We start from the raw sequence: 14,360 nt of genomic DNA, 5'->3' as shown, positions 1-14,360 counted from the left end.
TCAACAGTTGGAAGGCAGGAGGAAGATCCTTGAGGTTTGAAGTCAACCTGGGTTGCATAAGGAGATCTATTTTAGTCTCAGCTAAATAATGAAACCTTGTTTCAAAAACAGAAAAATTAACTAGTGTGTCATCTTCAAAAATGTTTTCTGGGGGAGGCTGTTAAGGCTTGTGACTTTTCAGTCAATCTTGTCTGATTCCAAAAGCAGTAGTCGTTTTAAGAAACCTATAACTTTACCTTTTAAGCTTCCTATATAAATGAATATAGAAACAATGTGATTTCTTCCTCTGAACTTCTTCTGAGGTGTTGATTGGGTCTTCCATCTTGGAACATGCTTATTCAGTCCTTAATCTTCCTCTTAACCAAACTTCTGTCTTTGGAAGGAACATTAGAATTGACTACTGTGTGCTAGTCTAAATTGCTTGTAGCCATACAAGTCTAACAGGTGCCTCCTCCCAGTCTCTTCCCATTCCCATCTTAGTGGTATCATATAGGTGCAAAAGTAGAGGACGGGGGTTGGGGATTTAGCTCAGTGGTAGAGCGCTTGCCTAGCAAGCGCAAGGCCCTGGGTTCAGTCCCCAGCTCCGAAAAAAAAAAAAAAAAAAGTAGAGGACTGACTGCACCAATAAGCAGCAATGGGCACATTCACTGTCCCTTATACAGATTTTTATCTTGCCCTTCTTTGTGAACTAGTAATTTGGATTCCCAAACGTTATGCTTCAGTTTCCCTTCTTCCTTCATATTCAGTATGGCCGCCTCATTGACCTCTGCCAGCCTACACAAAAGAAGTATCAGATTGCTGTGACCAAGGTTTTAGGAAAGAACATGGATGCTATTATTGTAGACTCAGAGAAGACAGGTCGGGATTGTATTCAGTATATCAAGGAGCAACGTGGAGAGCCTGAGACCTTCTTGCCTCTTGACTACCTGGAGGTAAGGCTTGTGAAGGGGTTTGGGGTCAAGGCAGTGTTGTGAGCCCCTCACCTTGGCTCTATGTATTCTGTTGCTTCACGGGACTCTTCACACAGGTGAAACCTACTGATGAGAAACTCCGCGAACTGAAGGGGGCCAAGCTAGTGATTGATGTGATTCGCTATAAGGCCCCCCACATCAAAAAAGCTCTACAGTATGCTTGTAATGCCTTGTTTTGTGACAATGTGGAAGTCTTGACGAATTGCCTTTGGAGGTCCTGGCATACAAGGTATGTCCCTTCCTCCACACCCTTCTCAGGTTGAGACTGAATAGGCTTGTAGGAGTTCCTATGTTCACCTTCTCCCTTCTCTCCTGATGTGTATAGACAGTGGCATTGGATGGCACCCTTTCAGGAGTCAGGAGTTATCTCTGGGTGGAGCCAGTGATCTCAAAACAAAAAACACGACGCTGGGATATGAGAAGGCAATGGGTACAAACTAAAGAAAAAAAAAAAAAAACGTTTATTAGAGGAGCTAAAAGTAAAGGCACAGTAACATTGATCACTTAGGAGTAGGGGTTCCTGAGCTGGGTTAGCCACATAGCACATGGCCCTTTTTCTTTTTCTCTTCAGGAGCAGATGAAGGCAAAAGCGAAAAGAGGCAGGCTACGTCAGGGGATCTCAGGCCATGGGCTCAAATGTAAGCTGAAGTACTCCAAGTGACCTGGAACAACTAGACAAGGCATCTTGCCCTGAATCTCCAGGTAGGGCCTGCCTGGCCTCTCCCAGGTCATCGTAGGTTGCACTGGGACTGGGGAATTATCCACTTTCCTTCCATTCTGTTCAGGATAGCATAGCATAGCGTCAGGCACTAAGATGGGATGAAGGTGTCCAGATCTTCTGTCCTCTGGATTTATTCCATTAAACTACTTACTAGCTTCTTATTGTCAGTTTTCTCCTCTTGATCTACCAAATGGAAATTAGTGTCTATTTTGTGTGGTTATTGCAAAGATGGAATGAGTTAATACCTATAAAGTTCTTAGACATTAAGTAAATGTTAGATACTGTTATTAGCACAGTTCAGTCAATAAATACCTTCTAAAAGTCAACTGAGAGTGAACAATAGGGCCAGTGTACTGGCATACACCTATGGTCTTAGTACATTTGAGAAGATTGGAGAATTCAAGGCCACCCAGCTATATAGTGGGATCACATCTCAAAGGAAGACACAAACAAACAGTGAGCTACAGGCATTTCACTGTCTGTGGGTTGGAGTATTGTTACCAAACAGTACAGCTTAACTCAAACTAGAATTGTTACATAATACCTAGACTTAACTTCTGAAAAACAGTCCAACTTCTAAAACATATTTGGCTCAGGGGTTATCAACAAGGGATTAATGGAGCTATAACTCCTTATGATAAACAGTTTATTGTACACCCATCTGTATAGATTAAAGGTGGCTGAACTAGAAACGGGAAAATATGAGAGTTCTAATGAGATTTTGAGGATGTAACTGGGGCATTGGTACTAAGTCAGGCTTTCTCAGTGTTTGCTGACTGTGGGGCTGGTATTGGCAAGGAAATTCTTTTCCTCCACAAAGACTAGTCTTTTGTTTTTCAACATATTGTCTGTAGGAAAAATCTAAGCTGGAGAGTGAACTAGCCAACTTCGGGCCTCGAATTAATGATATCAAGAGAATCATACAGAGCCGAGAGAGGGAAATGAAAGACTTGAAGGAGAAGATGAACCAGGTTGGTAGGGGGCGGGAGTGCCAGCATGTGTACCAGGACAAGACTAGATTTGGGAGTAGGAGTTTAGCCAGTAATGTCTCTGCCCTGCCTGACTTTTCCCTCAGGTGGAAGATGAGGTGTTTGAAGAGTTCTGTCGGGAGATTGGTGTGCGTAACATCCGAGAATTTGAGGAAGAGAAGGTGAAGCGGCAGAATGAAATTGCCAAGAAACGGTGAGTGAAAGTGTTTTTATAAGATAATGGGATATATGCCTGCATTTTGCCATTCTTGGTAGTAATTTGTGTCCTAGGGCAGCAACCAATTTTTAGAACCATACAAACTTATTGTAGGGGACCTGAAAGAAGAGAGATCTTGAATAGTAGTTTTTATAAAATGAGACAGTGATGCCTGTTTTGTGGCATTATGTAGAGAGTTAGATGAAATAATCTTTGTGAATTATTCAGCATAATAAATAGCACCTACCAAGAACATTAAGCATTACCCTTTGTTTTCCCATTGTCCTTATGTGTTGGGGGTTAGGAATGAAAAGAAGTTCTAGACTGGAGAAGTGACCAGAAAAGAAACGTGTCTCCTTTGTTGTATTGTATATTGTACTATACTATATTTAACTTTCATTTTTTAAGGTGGGGTCTCCCCTTGCAGCACAGGCCCCCTCATTTTTAGCTCCTTCATGACATATGTACACTCATCCATTCATTAACCTCATCTTTTTTTGGTTTTTGTATTTCCAGGTAGTCTTGTTATGGAACCCTGGTTGGTCTGATACTTACTGTATATGTAGCTCAGGCTGGCTTAGAACTCAGCAGTCCTCCTGCCTCAGCCTCTCCAATGCTGGGATCATAGGCATATGCTACCATGCTGCTTGTTAGTGGTTTTTTTTTTTTTTTTAATATCTACTTCATACTTTTTTTTCCTTATTGGAGGAGATAAGAGAAATGGAGGTGAGACAGAGGAACACAGTATAGTCATCATTGAAGGAGGTCACCCTCTGGACCCTGGGTCCCAGTTAAGAGACAAATAGTGGCATATGCCTGTAATCCCAACTACTAAGGACTTTAAGTTCAAGGCCAGCCTTGCAACTTAACAAAACTGCCTCAGAATACAGTAAAAGAGAGAGTGGTGGAAGTGTCGTTCAATGGGAGAGCACTTGCCTTTAAATTAGCATATATGAGGCCGTGGGCTTTGGCCTCTTAGTAAATATTCACTGTTTTCCTACTGCATGCTAGTCAAAGGATATATAATTGAATCTGGTTCTGTGTCTTTCCCCCAGGGAACTTAAGAGTTCTTGAGGAAAAAGTAGATGAATAATTTCAGGATAGACTGATTGGCAAATTAAAAAAAAAGAAGGTTTCAAGAAGACCATAGTTATTGTACAAGTTTGCACTCCCACCTAGTAAAAAATGGTCAAAGAGTTTACATCTCTATGAACTGTAAGAATTGGTTGATTCCTTCATCAGAGAAGTGCTGATGAAGATAAAATGTAGTATTTCTGAAAATAAAACATCTTTAGTATATGAAGGTAAATTAAATATATGATAAAGATAGACTACAAAGTGCAGTGGAGCAGTTCATACAATAGATCTATAGGCAGTAAGAGTAACATGGATTACTTAGACAACTGTTATGGATTGGAAACATAAATATGATAGATAACATGGTGCGTTTATATACATTTTAAAACAGTAACATTTTATTGTTGGGTTTTTTTCTTTATTCTTCTCTCATATATATTATATCCTGACTGCCACTTTCCTTTCAGAAAAGAGTAGGCCTTCCAAGGGTATCAACCATGCACGGCATAGCAAGTTACAGCAAGACTAGGTATATCACTTTATATCAAGGCTGGACAAGGCAACCCAGCAAGAGGAAAAGGGTCCCAATGTCAAGCAGAAGAGTAAGAGACAACCTCTACTAACATTGTCAGGAGTTCTACAAGAACACCAAACCACACAACTATAACATATGCAGAGAACCTAGCTCAGACCCTTATAGGCTCATTGGTTGTATCTTTAGTTTCTATGAGCACCTACCAACTCCACTCAGCCAACCCCAAGGGCCATGTACTTGTAGTGTCCTTGAGCCATCTCACTCTATAGTCCTTCCTCCCTCTCTTCCTCAGGGTTCCCCAAACTACCCAATGTTTGTCTGTGAGTCTCTGCATCTGCTCCCTTCAATTGCTGGATGAAACCTCTCTGATAATGATTGGGCTAGGCTCAGGTCTGAGTATAGCAGAATATCATTAGGAATCGTCTCATTGACTTTGTTTCCTTTGCCAGTTGTGTTTGGTTCTATCCTAGGTCTCTGGGTTATCCAGCCTGTGGTTCCTGGCCCTTCAGGCAGTGTCAGGCCTCGTGTCATGGGCCTCAAATTGGACCAGTCATTCGTTGACCACTCCCAAGTTCTCTTCAACTATTACTCCAGCATATGTTGTAGGCAGGATGAATTGTAGCTCAAAGGATTTGTGGTTGGGTTAATGTCCCAGTCCCACCCCTGGAAGTCTTGCTTGGTTCAAATTTTGTATCCCCCATTACTAGGAGTCTTTAGGGTCTTCCTTTTGGATTCAGGAAGTTTTGCATTGCACCAAGTTTACTCATCACCCCAAAATGCCCCCCTCAATTCCAGTCCCCTTCCAGTACCTCTCCATTCCACACCTTGAGTCCACCTGCAAAATCCTTTTCCTCTTCCGAGGAGATCCATGCATCAAAATCCCTTGAGCTCTTTTTTGTTATTAGTTTCTCTGTCTGTGGATTGCAGTATGACTATCATTGTAACAGCTAATACCCACTTCTAAGTAAGTACATACTATGTTTGTCTTTCTGGGTCTGGGTTACCTCATTAAGGATGATTTTTTTTCTAGTTCCATCCATTTGCCTGCAAATTTCCTGATTTTTTTTTTTTAAACAGCTGAGCAGTATTTCACTGTGTAAATATACTACATTTTTTTAAGATTTATTTATTTACTTATTCATTTATTATATATAAGTACACTGTCACTGTCTTCAGACACACCAGAAGAGATCCCATTACAGATGGTTGTGAGCCACCATGTGGTTGCTGGGAATTGAACTCAGGACCTCTGGAAGAGCAGTCAGTGCTCTTAACCACTGAGCCATCTCTCCAGCCCCACATTTTCTTTATCCATTCTTTGGTTGAGGAATATCTAGTATGCTTCCAGTTTCTGTTTATTATGAGTAAAGCTGCTATAAGCATAGTTGAATAGGTGTCCTTGTGGAGTTAGTTGAGCAAGTACCTTGTGGGGATGGAGCATCTTTGATAGGTATATACCCAAGAGTGGTGTAGCTGGGCCTTGAGGTAAGTTGATTTCCAATTCTCTGAGGAACCACCCTATTGATTTCCATAGTGGTTGTACAAGTTTGCACTCCCACCAGCAATGGAGGAGTGTTCCCCTTGCTCCACATCTCTGCAGAATAAGCTGTTGGCTTGTAAAACAGTGACATTTTAGAGACTTATTTTTATTTATTTATTTGTTTGTGTGTGTGTGTGTGTGTGTGTGTGTGTGTGTGTGTGTTTGTATGTGTCTGTCTGTGTCTGTGTCTGTCTCGAGGGGGATAGTGCCGTGTGTGCTAGTGCCCACAAAAGCCCTAAGATTGTCAGATTCCCTAGAACTGGCATTAGAGGTGGTTCTGGGAAACAAACTCAGGACCTCTGGAAGGGCAAAGTGCTTTTAACCACTGAGCCACCTCTCTAGCCCAGGATGTGTATATTTGCAGTAAGAGGAGATAATGGGGGTAGAAATCTAAGGTTGAATAAAGAAGATAAGGAAAGGGATTTGCACACAGATAAGTGACACTTCTGTTATCAACTGCAGTATTTACTAGTACAACTCATCTGAAATTGAAAAAGGAAGGAAGCTTAGAATCTGACCTGAACTGTGAGAAAAGGCATTAAAAGAACAAGGAGTAATGAATTAGAGATCTGAAGAATGAGTAGGATTTAGCCAGTCAAGCAGGGGCAGAAAGGAGTTCCAGCCACTAAGAACAGCATGCTTAGAGGTGTGACAGTATGCCTTGTTCTGAATACTAAGTAGTTTTGAATGCCTGGAACATAAAAGCAGGGTCAGGAGGAAAGCAGGGGAGGTGGAAAGGTCAGCAGGGGCCGGATCATGGTGGGAGAGCTTTATGACTCATACTTAGATTGGCCTAAACATTACATACCTCAAAATTGTAGAGTTAATTACATTCCATTCGGATTATAGTGACTAATAGGTTTAAGCTGCTAGCGTGACATCTGGCAGCATCCATCACAATATATTGAGGATTGGTGGAGCAGTTGAAAGCTAGCTGTGCTTGACTGTTAGTGCCTATATGCTGTTAATGTACTTTGAGTTTCTGAAGAGGTAAGGGAAAGGGGAGTAACAAAATAGCAGAATTCATTGTTTTCTTCATGTTCCTATACCACCAAATCTCTGCCTCTTAGGAGCCTCTGCAGTTTTGGGGCAGAGCTTAAGATGCTAGAAAGAACTGAAGCCCTTGGGTAAAAATGAGTCAAATACAGTCACTATCCCTCACATTGATGATGATGATGGCTAAAATGTACCAAATGTTTTCTCTGTACATATTATTAACTCAATAAGAAAAGCTACAGATGAGGAATGTGCAATATAGAGAATCTAACTGAGATTACACTACTTCCAGGTTGAAGAATTGGGATATTAGCTATATTAGCCTATACTACAGTGATGACATATAAGAAAGAACCTAGGTTCTGGTGTTAGACTTGGATTCCAGTCTCATGTGATATTTGTTAGCACTAGCTGTTTGGTCTTGGGCCAAGTTTTTTTTTAAACCTCTTAGTGTAAGTTTTCTCTGTAAAATATGGGTATTAATGTCTAGTTATAGGAATTGTTGAGTGGAAAAATTTGCATAAAGTATATAGAAGCTTGATAAATGAGACTGCTAACTGATGGTTTCTGATGAACTTTTTTCTAATGTCTCCTAGAAAATTGGGAAGGTGCTGGAGTTTCTAATGTTTAGAAATGGATAAATGGAACTTGGCCTAGAGTCCTCTGTCTTATGCTAGAGTTGCAGTTTCTGGGCACACTTTGGTGTCTGAGTGGATAAGGCCGTGTAACTGAGATTCAGCAGTGACCAAGAGGTGCTGAACACTAAGTCTACACCCCCTTTTTTCTGCAGCTTGGAATTTGAGAATCAGAAGACTCGCTTGGGCATCCAGTTGGATTTTGAAAAGAATCAGTTGAAGGAGGACCAGGATAAAGTACACATGTGGGAGCAGACAGTAAAAAAGGATGAAAATGAGATAGAAAAGCTTAAGAAGGTAAGGAAGGAGAAAGGTAAAAGAAAGGGTGAAAACTGGAATAAATATTATGCACATAAATATAATACCCATTATTTATACATTTTTTATTTAAGGAAAACCACCAAGACCTTAATAGGGGAGAAGTGGTTAAGTGGCACAAACATTTCAAAAGGTTGAAATAGCTCACAAACATAAATAACTTAGCTTTTCCAGGAATCAAAGAAACACAGACGACAGCCATAATTGAGTATACTTTATTGTCATTTAAAGATTTGTGAAATTTTGGGTTTTTTTGGGGGGGAGGGTGGTGTTGGTGAGTTCTGGTTAATAGTCTGTGTTGGGTATATGCATATGGGTATATGCAGGTGCCCATGGAGGCCAGAGGCCTCAGATACCCTGGAGCCGGAGTTACAAGCAGGTGGGATCTGTGAATCAAACTTAAGTCCTCTCTAAGAGCAGTATGCCCTCTTAACTGCTGAGCTATCTCTCTTGCCCTATATTATCTAAAAGCTTTTATTTTACATTGCTTGTATATGTCTCTTTGGTTATGTTGCGTGTATGTCAGGGTAGACACGTGTGCTGGTGCCCTCAGAAGTCAAAGACATTAGATCCCCTTGGAGCTAGAGTTACATATAGTTTTTTTGAGTCACCTGATGTGGATGCCGAGAATTGAACTCTGGTCTTCCTAAAGAGCAGTACGCCCCCTTAACCACTGAATCATCTTTCTAGCCTCTCATTATTCAAAAATTAAAAACAAAAACAAAATACTTCTTCATACCTCATATGGTGCAGGAGACTAGTATTCTTACATAACATTCCCACATCCATCAAAACGCTTCAGAATGTTTATGCCCTCTAGCTCAGTAATACCCGCAGAGGTAATCCAGAGTGCTGGCAAAGCCTTGTGCAAACACATTGGTGTTTATTACCAACATTATTTTTAGTTCCAAGTTGGAGACTACACAGTGCCCCTTGGAAAGTAGGAATTTAGAAAATTATGCTGCATTCAGCACTTACATAATTTATTGGTCTTTATACTTTAGTAACATACAGATTTCATTTAAAGCAAAAAGTATTTTCTAAGATAGCTAGACCTGCTTATAATCTGCTGTTACCTTAATATAAAAATGGGTGTTTATGCTGGGGTTGTGGAACATGACTTTGACCCTAGGCAGAGGCAGGAGGATCTCTGTGAGTTCAAAGCCAGCCTTGTCTACAGAGGGAGTTCCTAGGCAGCTGGGGCTATATAGAGAGAGTCTGTCTCAAAAAAAAAAAAAAAAAAAAGAAAGAAAGAAAAGAAAAGGAAAGGAAAGGAAAAATGTGTCTAAACGCCTAACCAAAAGCCAAGACAAACTTAATAATGGAATACTAGCAAAATGAATACAATTTGGACCTTAAAAAATGTAGCTTGTACTTTTAATAGATGTTAGACAATGATGTAGACAAGGTCAGTAATCGTTTCAGCCTTTAATCTGTTAGAAAACTTTGAGGAACTGAGTTGACTGATTATTTTTATATTTTTGATCAACATATGTTCTCATCAAGCAGCTGAGTGAGCCATAGGGTATTTTCATTATTTCATGCATGGAGTATTTGATAAAAACAAGAGATTAGATCAGTATAGGTTAAATGTCTGGCTAACAACCAGATCTCATTTCTTAATATTTTTTTCTCTTTAGCTCTTCTACTTTTAAGCTTTTATAGCATTTTCCTTAAGTTCTACTGATTCCGACTTTGAGGTCTGATGACCTGCGTTTTTCCTATTGATATTGCCCACAGCCACTCCTCTGTAGTGGCTTTAAGTGAACAGTATTTCATCATCTGCTAGATTCACCTTTCTCAGATGTAACCTGAAACATGCTGGTGGGATTTGAAGGATTTTTGGGAGCCTGCAATGAAGGCGAAGAGTAGGAAGCGGCAGTGAAAGAACAGGCTGGCAAGTACTATTAGAGGAATAGCTCCAAGCGTCCTGACCCTAAATTCAGATTAGCCACATAAAGTCAGTGCAACAGATGATGTTTTACTGACACACAGCCATTTCATGGTATGACTGTGCTCGTGTCTGTTTCAATCAGGCTGTTAAGCATGCCTGTGTCACTGTGTTTTGTGTGGTGACTTTCCTTAATAGTCTTTCTCTCAAAATTACTGTGAAACCTTTATTGGTTATAGTATTCCTTCCCGAGGTGGTTTGGTTCCCCTGGTTTGAACATATCCCTTGGCTTTTGGATCTGCCTATATTTGCTGCTTGTGTATTTTCTTCATTAACCCTTAGTGATCTCGAATAGTGTTACTGGAATCTTAGGTACACTTGCACAATAGGTAGTAAACTAGTGAGACAGGACTAAATTTCATTTAGGATGCTCTAAGATAGTATATTTATGTGACTTTAATTTCATTTTGAATAATTATTGGTTAGCTGAAAGATGTCAGAATAAATAGTACAGCCTTCTTTGATACTCACAGGACATTGTTTGTAGGAACTGTCCCCCAGCACCAAAATGTCAGTCCCTTGTATAAAATGGACATTCTTTGTCTGTAAAATATGCATATCCTCTTCTATACTTTAGATAATGTCTTTATTATATCTAATGCAATGCAAGTACTTGTTATTCTTTATGATTTAGAAAATGACAAAAATATCTAAACATTTAGTGCATTAAAAAAAGTCTCACTATGTTGCCTTGGATGGTTGGAACTCTGAGTAAACCACACTATCCTCAAACTTTCAGAAATCCAATTGCTTCTGCCTCCTGAGTGCTGGGATTAAAGGTGTGAGCTACCACACCTAGCAATGTACAGTTTTTTGCCAAATTCTGATGTTCTTTTAAACCCATAGATACAAAATCTGTGTATACAGAAGGCTGGCTATCAAAGAACTCTAATCCATGAAAAATTAAGATACTGTGTTGCCATAATTTCCTTTAGCATTCTGTGTGCCTATTATTTTATGATTTATTTGAGAATTATATTCAGATGTCTTTTTTTCTTTGTGTGCGTGTGCATGTGCGTGTGTGTGTGTGTGTGTGTGTGTGTGTGTGTGTGCTGCAAACTCAGTATGTGAGGGGGCTGGAGAGATGGCCCAGTGGTTAAGAGCACTGACTGCTCTTCTAGAGGTCCTGAGTTCAATTCCCAGCAACCACATGGTGGCTCAGTATGTGAGCTCTACATAGTGGGATTGTAGGCATGTAGAATCACTTGGTTTTATGCAGTGCCAGGGATCAAATTAATGGCTTTATGCATATGAGATAAGCACTCTTACCACCTGACTCACATCACCAGTCTGACAGGTTTCCCTTAATGTGATTTTTAAAAATTAAATTGGAAGAACAAAACCAATTTTCTTGAAAGAGTTAAAATGTGGGCTGGGGAGATGGCTCAGCAGTTAAGAACGTGTATTGCTCTCCCAGTTGACCCAGGTTTAATTTTTAGCACCCACATCAGGTGACTCACATCTGTCTAACTCCAGCTGTAGTGGGCTTTGACACCCTCTAAGGGTACCCACACACATGTAACATGCAGTCACACAAAGAATAAAATTTTTTAAAAACTTTAAATTAGAACATTATAAATAATGATATAATTCTTGTTTGTTGACCATTCTCAATCGTAGTCCTTTTGTTTTTTTGTAGTGATAATCCCAGATTAATGTCTATTCACAAAATATACTATGTTGCTTGTATATGTTTAAATACAGAAATGTTACAGACTAGGGAGGCAACACTTGGTAAAGCGCTTGTTACACAAGCATGAGTTCAGATCCCCAGCACTTAAGTAAAAAGCTGAGTACGATGATACATTCTTGTAATCCCAATGATTGGAAGGCAGAAACAGGAATTCTTCACTTATTAGAAGATTTGGTGAGAGACCTTGTCTTAAAAAATGGGTAGAAAGGCTTGAGAGATGGCTTGGTAGTTAAGAGTGCATTCTGCTTTTAGAGATCTTGAATTTGGTTCCCTACACGCAGGTTATGTGGATCCAGCTACCTGTAACTCCAGCTTCAAGATGTCTAAGTCTAATGCTTCTGGCCTCCTTGAATACCGGCATTCACATGTACATACTCACACACATACTCTTAATTAAAAATAAATCTTAAGAAATAGATTGTGGAAGATACTTGATATATACTTATCGTATATACCCGCATACGATTGAGCATGTACACATACACACATATGACATACACAGAAGGAAAATAAATACAAATTTCATACTGTATATGACAAACATTTTGATTTGGAAAAATGCTTAAAACTAAAACATTGATTATGATACAAAAAGTAAAATCTAATTTCAACCCTAAATGTTGAAATGTAAATGATGCAAGGAGGAAATATGCTAGAATTTTAGTTGTTTATTTCTGGCTGTTGGGATTGTAAGTGAACCCTCACACCTCCCTTAATTTTCCATAGTTTGAGCTCTTCTTTAACAGGCAATTTACACAATTGTAGTTGGGGAAAGCAACCAGCTGATTTAGGAAAGGATAAAAGAAGTCTGAGGGGTTGTATGAAAACAGAAATCATTGATACATACTCCAACAAACTGCTAATTGGGAAGGGTAGTGCAAAAGGAGAAAATTCCAAGGGAATCTTCATTCTTGCCCTATTCATTCCCTTGCTGAGACCAGGAGGAGCAAAGACACATGAAGATAATAGATGAAACCATGGCTCAGCTCCAAGACCTTAAGAATCAGCACCTGGCCAAAAAGTCAGAAGTGAATGACAAGAATCATGAGATGGAAGAAATTCGCAAGAAGCTTGGGGGTGCCAATAAGTGAGTGGATTGCTGCCTGGGTTGGGTGGAAGTAGGTAAAGCAGGCAGCCTTCCAGATTTGGGTCTTACCTAAGCTACTTGGACCTTTTTAGGGAAATGACTCACTTACAGAAAGGAAGTGACAGCCATTGAGACCAAGCTTGAACAGAAGCGCGGTGACCGCCACAACCTGCTACAGGCCTGTAAGATGCAGGACATCAAATTGCCACTGTCAAAGGGCACCATGGATGATATTAGTCAGGAAGAAGTGAGTATTATGATGGGTGGTAGGAGTGATCTATGGATATCTAAGCAGTAATGGGAGATTAAAGATGGCCAGGAAGGGCAGGCAACATATAGGACCACAGACAGGGAGTTGTGAGGGGCATAAAGATGGATGCAGAAGGGATGTGCCAAGGTGGAGATAGTGAAGTCGGGCTTTGGTATGAAAGGAACATTGACTTGAGAGCTGTAAGCCAGTGAGTGGTCAGAAAGACAATGAAGTGGTTCATTAATCTTAAGCATTTGAGCTCTTAGCTGTAGCAGATATTGGACATGGGTAGAAGTGAGAATTGCAGGACATTAGTCAAGAGCAAGGGAAGATTGGGAAACTGGAGGACCTGAGGAGACTGATAGCTTAGCTGCAGTGAGGAGGTTGACCAGAAGAGGGTTGGGTAGGGGACTCAACAGTGCAGAAGTAAGGACGTTTAGATGGAGGGAAAGGAGCAACATCCAAGAAACTGAGGCGCTTTATCAATTGGAAGTGAAAGAGGTAGTGAGGGGTGGAGAATCATGACTGAGGAGCTCCTAAGTAGCCTTCCAGATACTGGTAGGCCATGACTTAACCGTTCCTAATCTTAACCTTAGCTGTGCTGGTTGAGCATTGTCCTCACATAGAAATGAAGAACTTAGTGAAGGTAGAGGCCCAGTTTTCAATTTGGACCATCCTGTTGCCTCTGCCTCAGTACCATCAAGCAAGGTGCTTCTTCAAAGTCAACAAAAGCTTCAAAGGAGTCCCTAATCTCTAGAGGGGTACAAATGACTACTCTGCTCCATCTGCTTCTTCCAACATTGCAGAGTGGCTCCCAGGGAGAAGAGTCAGTGAGTGGTTCCCAGAGAACATCCAGTATCTATGCACGAGAGGCCCTCATTGAGATTGACTACGGTGACTTGTGTGAAGATCTGAAGGTAAGAACTGTGGGTGGGAGGCATCAACATCTTCTCAGCTGACTCAAGAAAAGTTAAGTCCAGGTGCACACAGAGAGATAAAAATGATATTCTTAGGAGGAGATATGGAGACAAAGTTTGGAGCAGAGACTAAAGGAATGACCATTCAGAGCGTGCCCCACCTGGGGATACACCCCGTATATACACAGCCACCAAAACTAGATAATACTGATGAAGCCAAGAAGTGCATGCTGACAGGACCCTGATATAGCCGACTCCTGTGAGGCTCAGCTGGAGCTTGACAAATAGAGAAGCGAGTGCTAGCAGCAAACCATTGAACTGAGAACGGGTCCCTTGAAGGACTTAGAGAAAGGACTGAAAGAGCTGAAGGGGCTTGCAGCCCCATAAGAACAACAATACCAACCAACCAGAGCTCCCAGGGACTAAACCACCATCCAAAGAGTAAACATGGACGGACCCATGGCTCCAGGTGCATATGTAGAAG

At 40.6% G+C, this 14,360-nt stretch overlaps 1 protein-coding gene across 1 annotated transcript in view; it reads left to right on the top strand.

Annotated features, from left to right (window-relative positions):
* Window positions 1–13,918, top strand: part of LOC116888988 (structural maintenance of chromosomes protein 1A-like) — a 29,853-nt gene extending 15,935 nt beyond the window's left edge. The window contains 13 exon segments of the mRNA XM_032890206.1: window positions 747–932; window positions 1,028–1,204; window positions 1,297–1,316; window positions 1,318–1,450; window positions 1,543–1,627; window positions 1,630–1,673; window positions 2,547–2,663; window positions 2,768–2,874; window positions 7,816–7,957; window positions 12,564–12,709; window positions 12,802–12,820; window positions 12,822–12,956; window positions 13,766–13,918. Coding sequence (XP_032746097.1) covers window positions 747–932; window positions 1,028–1,204; window positions 1,297–1,316; window positions 1,318–1,450; window positions 1,543–1,627; window positions 1,630–1,673; window positions 2,547–2,663; window positions 2,768–2,874; window positions 7,816–7,957; window positions 12,564–12,709; window positions 12,802–12,820; window positions 12,822–12,956; window positions 13,766–13,918 — 1,464 coding nt within the window.
* Window positions 13,919–14,360: the final 442 nt, after the last annotated feature.

Source organism: Rattus rattus, chromosome X (genome assembly GCF_011064425.1).
Source record: "Rattus rattus isolate New Zealand chromosome X, Rrattus_CSIRO_v1, whole genome shotgun sequence".
NCBI classification, from domain to species: Eukaryota; Metazoa; Chordata; class Mammalia; order Rodentia; family Muridae; genus Rattus; species Rattus rattus.
Note: the sequence above shows the minus strand (reverse complement) of the source record. Positions and strands in the feature narration are given on the sequence as shown.